General features: G+C 33.4%; 1 protein-coding gene across 2 annotated transcripts; it reads left to right on the forward strand.

The window, feature by feature from the left end:
• Window positions 1-1,151: 1,151 nt before the first annotated feature.
• LOC7457376 (BTB/POZ domain-containing protein POB1) lies at window positions 1,152-8,959 on the forward strand. 2 transcript variants are annotated; one of them, XM_024594286.2, is made up of 6 exons: window positions 1,152-1,638; window positions 5,002-5,109; window positions 5,858-5,979; window positions 6,868-6,931; window positions 7,292-7,571; window positions 7,873-8,959. In XM_024594286.2, exons 1-6 carry the CDS (start codon window positions 1,380-1,382, stop codon window positions 8,684-8,686), a joined length of 1,647 nt encoding a protein of 548 aa, XP_024450054.1. In that variant the 5' UTR covers window positions 1,152-1,379; the 3' UTR covers window positions 8,687-8,959. The 2 variants fall into 2 exon arrangements, with proteins under 2 accessions (XP_024450054.1, XP_024450053.1); XM_024594285.2 differs by having other exon boundaries at window positions 1,153-1,638; window positions 4,987-5,109.
• The last annotated feature ends 542 nt before the right edge of the window (window positions 8,960-9,501 follow it).

A 9,501-nucleotide genomic window follows, 5' to 3' on the forward strand; every position in this document is an offset into this window, starting at 1 on the left:
ATTGTTTTGGTTCTCATTTTTTTTTATTACTACTTGTTTTGCTTTTAATGCTTTTTAAAGCCCTCATTATTTGATTTTATTTTATTTTTGTATCTAATTTCATCTTTATTCTTTTGATTGCTATTTTTTTGTTTTTTTTATCCTTTTCTCGATTTAGTTTATTTTTTAATTTAGTTCCTTATTATTTTATTTTATTTATTCTATATACTAGATTTGATTCATATTCTTTTGATTGCTATTTGTTTTGTTTTTTAATCCTTTACTTGATTGATTTTTTTTTAATTTTATTTCTTGATATTTGGATGTCTGAGAATTTTGCTTCTTAATTTTTTTATTGTTTGTCTTCTATGAGGTAATCTCGGTCTCATGACCTGGATAATGAGTTTCGAAGACTAGCTCGATTTGACTTTGATCTTTTTTTTAGGTTTTTTTTTTAAAAATATATATTTTTTTCAATTTCATCATTTGATATTAGATAATTAGGCCTTGGATTTTGTGATTTTTTTTTCTCTTTTGTTTCCATGGGTTATCCCGATCTTATGTTCTAGGATACTGGTTAGTCGAGTTAACATAAGTTGACTCGAGTTTTTTTTATATTTTCTTAATTGATTTTTTTTAGTTTCACATTTTATCATTCAGTTTGATCAAGAGTTGACCTCCATTGTTTTATTCAATTTCTTTTGTATGTGATTATTCCAGTCTTATGACCGAGCCATGAATTTAGCATGCTGAATTGAGTTATTTTATTTTATTTTGTTTAGTTTGTCTTTCATTATTTGATTTGTTAATAATTGGGTTTCAGATTTTTTTTTTATTTTTTATTTTATAAAGTTATCTTGTTATTTTTTAATTTTTGTTTTGTTATCACATAAAATTGTTATGATTTTTTTAAAAAATTTAAAGAGTATATTTTTATAATATTGACAAATGCTAATTTTTTTCTACTAGATATTGTTACTAGATATTGTTGTTGACTTTTTTTAATAATTATTTTATTAAAATAACTAAGTTAATTGATTCTATTTGAATTAATAATATGAATCCCAAATTTATCTTACTGTTTTAAAAACACGATCATCACCAAACATTTTTTTAAAGAAAAACTTAACAAACCACAACATAACATAACATAACACCGGACACCTATCTATTACATAACAAACAGGCAACAGAAACAAAACATAAAAGAAAATAAAAATACACCCAAAAAACTTTTTCAAAGTTTAGTACACCACAGCTGACCCATTTCCCCTTTGAGTAGCATCAACTGAAAAAACACTTTTCTGCAACAACCTCAAAACACAAGAGAAAAATACCACCATATCTTCTGTCTTTTACTGGATACAGCGCCTGGTATCTTCATCTAGGAATTTGATAGAATGTTGAGAGGGTCAAATACGGATCTGTTTGACCCGAGAACGGAGATGGACTCCGATTTTACGCGTGGAAGCTCAGCTTCCGATGGAGATTTCGGGTTTGCTTTTAACGATAGTAATTTCTCTGACCGGCTTCTGCGGATCGAGATCATGGGTGGCTCGGCTGAGAATAGAGCCGATGGTGAAGGTTGTACTAGTATCATTGATTGGGCCAGGCATCGTAAGAGGAGGAGAGAAGATATCAAGAAGGATATTAATAATGGTTTGTTTCCCTTTCATTTCTCTTTTTTATTTATTTTTCTTCTTCTTTTTTTTAATGGAGGACAATCTGTTTGGGTGCGAAGAAAATTGTGGTAAATGAGACAAAAATGATGTTTGCCTCTTTTTTTTTTTTTGTCGTTTGGCGATTTTTATGTTTTTTTTTTTGTTACTGTGAATTTTGCGAAATGGAATTTAAATCAAAATGAATAAAGGAATTGATTTTTTATTTGGATTACATAAATAAATTGTTTTGTATCTGAATTTGGATTCCCATTTTTTTAAATTGAACTAGTTTTTTTTCTAAATATCTGCTGGGGAAGGATTTTTGTTTCTTTTAACCTCTGTTAGGATGCAATTAATATGAAATTGAGCGCTGTATCGTGAAAATTGAGAAGAAATTGAGCGCTGTCTCAATTGTTTTGTGTCCTGGGAAACTGAAGAAAGAGCTTTTAAATTGTTATTTTGTTGCCATACTCTTTAAGTTTGTGTAATTGGTCATGGCTGTGTTGTGAATTGTGTGTACTTTCGTGCCGCTTATTATGTTTATGTGCTGTCTTGTTTGATTTCAGCTTACACTAGATAATTGCTCACGCACTGCTGGTCTGATGAAATTTTTATTGAACATAAAAAAAATAATATTTAAGTGTTTTTAACATGTTTTCTAGCAAAAATAAATAAATAAATTATGTGAAGGTTAACCTAGTCAACTTTGTAGGCCCAAAGATAAACTGAATGACCGATAAAAATATAATTTAACCAAAAAAATTAAGACAATATTTTTTTTAAATATTAAGACGACAACATATTGGATTTACTCAGATTAACTCAGGTTAAACTGTTAAATTCCTAACTCAGGTCGTGAGACCCCGACAACTATGTAGAAAACAAAAAAATAAAAATAAAAATAAAAATTATTAAGACGACAATATTGAAAGATGAAATTGAAAATAAAATTCAATTAGAAAAATGATTCGAGTCAATTCGGGTTAACTTGTCAAGTCTAGTTATGAGACCAAGATAATCGTATAAAAAGAAAATCAAAACAAATTTTAAAGCTTAATTCTCAATCAATCTATTGTTGAATGATGAAATTAAAAAAAAAGACATGAAAAAACCTTCCAAGTCGACCGGAGTTAACCAACCAAACTCGTGATTGAATCACGAGATCAAGATAACTTCATAGAAAGTAAACTAAAATAAATTATGAAGCTTAATTCTTAATTAATCCAATATTAAATGATTAAATTAAAAAAAAAAACTAAAAAACCTGAGGCAACTGAGCTAACCCTATAGAAAGCAAGTAAAATAATTATAAATCATAACTCTCAATTAACTCATTGTTGAAGGATTAAATTGAAAAACAATCAATTAAAAAAACAAAAAAATATTTTGAGTCAACCCGGGTTAACTTGTCAAACTCAAATCATGAGATCGAGATAACTTAATAAAAAGAAAAAAAATTATGAAGTTAAATTCCCAATCAACCTTATTTTGAAGGATGAAATTGAAAAAAATTATTCAATTAAAAAAGAATTAAAAAACTTGAGCCAACCTGGTTAACCTACAAAACTCGTAACTTAGATCATGAGACCGTGATAACTTCATAGAAAGCAATTAAAAAAAAATAAAGTTAAATTTTCAATCAACTCAATGTTGAAGGATGAAGTTAATAAAAAAAGTCAATTAAAAAAAAGAACAAAAAAATGACTCAAGTCAATCCGGGATTACCTATCAAAACCCGAATTATAGGACTCAAATAACTCCATAGAAAGTACATCAAACAAATTATGAAGTCTAATACCCATTAAACCTAACATTGAAGGATGAAATTGTAAAAATAAGGACCAAATTGTAAAAGGCTAAAGCATTGCATTGTTCATTGCTACAATGAAATGCCAAGGCCTTTAAGTATATGTTAACTAGATTATTGTCTGCGTTTCGCTGCGGGTTGGATAAATTTTTTTTGACGTAAGAAAAATACCTAGATGTTGATGAGTTTTTTAATAGAAAAAAATAATAACTACATAGGGATTGATATAGTGTGATCTGATCGACTTTGGAGGTCTAAAGACAACTCAGATGATTGATAAAAATTGTAGTTTGACTAAAAAACGATGTCTTTTAGTAAATATTGAAACGACAATATATTAGATCAACTCGGATTGACTCAGATTAACCTTTCAAATCTGTTTTCCAGGTAATGAGACCCTGATAACCCTATCCTATAGAAATGATTTTTTTTTTTTATTAAACTCAATTCTTAATCAATCCAATGTTAAAAGATGAAATAGAAAAGAAAAATCAACTAAAAAAATGAGCAGAGTCAACCCGGGTTGACTTATCAAACCTGAGTCATAAGATCGAGATAACCCCATAGAAAGCAATCGAAACAAATTATGAAGTTCAATTTGCAATCAACCTAATATTGAAGGATAACATTAAAAAAAAAAACAAAAAAACACCCGAGTCAACTGACAAAACCCGTGACTCGATTCATAAAACTAGGATAACCTCATAGAACGCAAACCGAAACAAGTTATGAAATCTAATTCCCAATTAATCCAATATTGAAGGATGTAATTAAAAAAATCAACTAAAAATGGACATAAAAACCCAAGTCAATTAGCCTAACACGTGACATGTGTCATAAGACCAAGATAACCTTATAAAAAGCAAATAATAATTTTTTTTATGAAGCTTAATTCCAAACCAACTCAATATCGAAGGATTACATTAAAAAAAATTAAAAAAAGGCCGAAAACAATTACTCGAGTCAATCCGAGCTAACTTGTAAAACCCAGGTCAGGAGATCGAGATTACTCCATAGAAAAAAAATAAATATAAATTTCAATTCCTAATCAACCAAATATTGAAGTATGAAATTAAAAAAAAAAATTAATTAAAAAAAGAACAAAAAATAATTCGAGTCAACCTGGCTAACTCGCAAAACCCCCAATCCTAGTCATGAGACAATGATAACCCCGTAGAAAGCAAATCAGAAAACAATTATGAAGCTTATTTCTTAATCAATTCAATGTTTAAGGATGAAGTTAAGAAAAAATTAATTAAAAATGACCCGAGTCAACACGACTAACCAGCAAAACTCGCAATCCGGGTAATGAGACTGGTAAACTCCAAAAAAGCAAATTGAAACAAATTATGAAGTCCAATACCCAATATATCTAATGTTGAAGAATGAAATTGAAAAAAAAAAATCCATACAAATATGAGGGTCAAAGTGAAAATGGCTTGGTTTTTCACTGTTGATTGTTACAGAGAAAGGCCAAGCCCTTTTAATATATGTTAAGAAGGTTGCTGATGTGGGTTAGTGTTTACTGAGTTCGTGCAGGCGATCTCTCTGTAGGTGCAGAGGAGCAGATTTTAGGTAGTATCCAACCTGACATGGATGATTGTGTGGGGTGTGACAATCAGGATGAGGAAGCAGAGGCAATGGTTGAAGGGTCACCTTCAGGTACGTAGAGTTCTCAGGTTTTTTTATCTTGTTGCTTTCGTTAATCTTCTGAATGCTTTCTGTCTGTCTGCATGTGTGTGGTTGCATGAGAAGTGTTATATGCTGATCTCCTTTTGGAATTTCTCTTGATTCTGATGTATCTTTAAGTTAGAACTAACTTGAGGTAAGTTAAATATCATCATAACCTGGGAAGAAGCCATGGCATGTGGGGTGGGGTTTAATTGATTGAAGTAAATAAGGAAAGTGAAGAGTATAATATGAAATATAAATGATGAAAAAACCCGTGGCTTTGAGAAATCTGAGACAATTCGGGGAAGCTAGCTAATCTGTTACAATTTTATTAATGGTGAATTTTCCGTGACAAGAAAAGAAACTTTTTCAGAACGCTGGGTGAAGTTCATCAACTGTTGCCGTTCAATCCCTTGGGTGAATTTAATATATTGGCTGTTATAAGTTATTTGTATGAACTACGCCTGTTTGGAAATGTGGTTGCTTTTTAAAGTGTTTTTTATGTCGAAATGCATCAAAATGATGTTTTTTTTTTTAAAAAAAATCATTTTTGAGATCGGCGCGTCAAAACGAGCAAAAACATAAAAAAAATTAATTTTTAGCAAAAAAAAAAAAAATTCTGAATTTTTTGAAAACACGGGTTGGCCCCGTTTCCAAATGCTCTCTTACTGTATATGCCTACCTGCTTTTTTCTTTCCATATTGTTGTGCTCAGTTTAATTTTGCTTGTTGCTCTGCAGGTGATGAAGCTGCAGATGGCACCGAGTCATCTTGGAGCATGGATTGCTCTACAGTTGTGAGAGTTAAAACATTACACATTAGCTCTCCTATTTTAGCTGCCAAAAGTCCATTTTTCTACAAGGTAAACCCCCCCCCCCCCCCCTTCCTGTGTAGTAGTTTTAAAGGATAATTACATTATTAGTACAATAGCTTTACACTTTTTCTCAATTAAGTACATGGACGTCAACTTTTTTCATTTGAGTACGTTGACTTTTTTAAAGCTTCCAATCAAGTAATTCTGTCCAACTTCTGTTAATTGCTCAGCTATCTCTTGCATGTCCTTTGACCTTTACTAAAAAAAATTGCAGTGGGACACTAACTCTCAAGTTTTCTCAATCAAGTACGGGAACTTTATTTTTTCATTTTGGTACACTAACTTTTTGATTGTTTCAATTGAGTACTTCTATAAAAATCTGTTTATTTAGAATCACGTTATTTTCATTTCTGTTGTTAAAATAATAAATATTTTAAATTGTAATAATAATTTATTTATTTATTATTTTCATTAATTATAAATTAGTTTTGAACCTCGGTGTAGTGCAGATAGCTTACCATCAATCACAATAGTACTTTGGAGGGTACTTTTACTATAAAGAAAAATCACATTAGAAAATAAAAAAATACTTAATTGGCACAATCGAAAAGGTCAGTGAAGCAAAACGAGAAAGATTAAAGTCTCTGTACTTGATTAAGATAAAGTGAAAGTTTGTTTACCAGCAGCTAGGTAAGGTCAATGGACTCATCATTAAATAACGGAGCAATTGACAGAAGGCAAACGAAAGTACTTGATTGGAAATTTTAAAAAAGTTCACTGAATTGAAAAAAAATTGAAGTTCATTTACTCGATTGAGAAAAATTATACAGTTGGTGTACTACCTACTAGTGTAATTATCCCTAATTTTAAATGTTGTCTTTTCTCACTGGAATTAATATTGGTGTTTCTGTTGATCAATGCTCTTACTTTGGATAGCTATTCTCAAATGGAATGAGGGAGTCAGAACAGCGGCATGTGACACTACGCATCAACGCCTCTGGTAAGAAAACATCACAACCTCACTTCAATTTGCACTGTCATCTTTGTAGAAACCATTGCCTTCAGTCTTCTACTTTTTTTCAATCAGCCTATTGTAGAAATTACTTTCTTGGGGTTACCACTCTCTCTCTTCTTTACACTTGGTTATTACTTGCTCTTAGTTCTGCTTGCTATGTGAAGCTCAAACAAGAATGTCAAATGCAATATTTGAGTGCATCTTATTAGTCCAACATCCTCATGTAACATGCATTCTATTTTAGTAATTGGTCTGGGTCACTGTAGAGATTTGGACATAAACATTGGTGTAATCAAATGAAGTTTTCTCATGAATTTCTACTGTTTTCTTTTTCTCCTGGAACAGAGGAAGCAGCCCTTATGGAGTTACTGAATTTTATGTACAGCAATACACTAACTGCTTCTCAGGCTCCCCAATTACTTGACGTGCTAATGGCTGCTGACAAGTTTGAGGTAGCTTCATGCATGAGGTATTGCAGTCGACAATTGCGTAACCTACCCATGAAGCCAGAGTCTGCTTTGCTTTATCTGGAGCTTCCATCCAGTGTCTTGATGGCTGAAGCTGTCCAGCCATTAACTGATGCAGCAAAGCAATACCTTGCAGCCCGTTACAAGGACATGACCAAGTAATGTCCTGTTATACTTGAAATATATTCTTACTCGGAATTCTTCTCATCTAGCTTTAACTGCTCTTGCAAGATCATATGATACCTTATCATTAGCCAGAAGTTTAAACGGATATTATGTGTATGCGTGTAGCATCCTTTTTTAAGAACATGAATGGGTGGCTTAATATACAAAGAGCTAAAGATGCCTATAGCATCGGATTGGATCCTCTACTAAAATTTTCTTCTAACTCTTGCATGTAGATTTATATACGAGTCCTTTTTGGGAGGCTTATGTTCCAACTGCTGTACTCTTGAGCAGGTTCCAAGAAGAGGTGATGGCACTTCCCTTGGCTGGAATTGAAGCAATACTGTCTAGTGATGACCTGCAGGTGGCTTCAGAAGATGCTGTGTATGACTTTGTGTTGAAGTGGGCTAGGGCTCAGTATCCAAGATTGGAAGAGCGGCGTGAAGTCCTGGGAGCACGCCTAGCACGCTATATTCGCTTCCCTTACATGACTTGCCGGAAGCTTAAGAAGGTTTTAACTTGTACTGACTTTGAGCACGACGCTGCATCCAAGCTTGTGCTTGAGGCTCTCTTTTTTAAGGGTGAGCCACCACACCGGCAGCGAACCCTGGCAGCAGAGGAATCAGCCACCTTGAATCGTCGTTTTGTGGAGCGTGCATACAAGTATCGGCCTGTAAAAGTGGTAGAGTTTGAACTGCCCAGGCAGCAGTGTGTGGTGTACCTGGACCTGAAACGGGAGGAATGTGTCAATTTGTTCCCTTCTGGACGGGTATACTCTCAGGCATTCCACCTGGGTGGACAGGGGTTTTTCTTGTCAGCACATTGCAACATGGACCAGCAAAGCTCTTTTCATTGCTTTGGTCTGTTTCTAGGGATGCAGGAGAAGGGGTCAGTTAGTTTTGCTGTCGACTATGAATTTGCAGCTAGGTCGAAGCCAACAGAGGAGTTTGTTAGCAAATACAAGGGAAATTACACGTTCACTGGTGGCAAGGCAGTTGGCTACCGAAACTTATTTGCCATACCATGGACTTCCTTCATGGCTGAGGATAGTCCTTATTTCATAAATGGCGTCTTGCATCTTAGAGCGGAGCTTACTATCAGGCACTAATTTAATCCCTCTCTTGTAAGCTTTCTGATTTAGAAGTCCTAAGCCCTTTGATTTCCTTCTTAAACTCGACCAAATATGAAATGTAATAAGTAGGTACTATGCATTGATTTAGTTTTGGAATGGATGTTGAGATATGACTAGAGATGTTCCTTTTTGTTCCAGGCTGAATGGTGCTCGGAAATGAGTAGGGAAATGTAAATGTGGTTAGATCTTGTCCATGGATCTCTGTTCTGACCAGTTTTATATTAAGAATGCAAACCGTGAACCATACAACTGATATTGCATTAATATGTCAACCTTGTGATTTATGTGGCTATACAGTTATGTCGCGGTAGCTTGCCGCCATCTGTCATGGTGATGCTCGTGCATGCATGTCTGTTGCTATGCCTACAGTAATCAATTATTATTTGTCAAAGAAGTAAGGAACTGCATCGTGGAAATGACCCCATATCTTTACTACACTATTCGGCCAGCTTTTCTACATAGCGGCTCTGTGGTGAATTTACCTTCGCCTAGCTTCGTGGCCACCATGTAATCTTTTCTTCATCTTTGCATTTCTTTCCGTTATGGTGGGGAGTGCTTGACATGTACCGTGTGAATTCCCATGAATCCCACACCTTTACTGGCAAGGTTATACCATTCCAATTACATTTGGACAATTATTAACCATCCCGGTCCTCCTGATGCTCCTTGTAAAGGAGTGGTAGAATCTTCAAGACATTCCTTAGTTCTCATTCCTTGGTTTGATAGCTTTTCTTTTGAGCATTTAGAATAAAGTTGTCAATTCCGTTCCGTTTTATCCGAAATAACTAAAA

The sequence above is a fragment of the Populus trichocarpa genome, chromosome 2 (assembly GCF_000002775.5).
Source record: "Populus trichocarpa isolate Nisqually-1 chromosome 2, P.trichocarpa_v4.1, whole genome shotgun sequence".
Taxonomy (NCBI): domain Eukaryota; kingdom Viridiplantae; phylum Streptophyta; class Magnoliopsida; order Malpighiales; family Salicaceae; genus Populus; species Populus trichocarpa.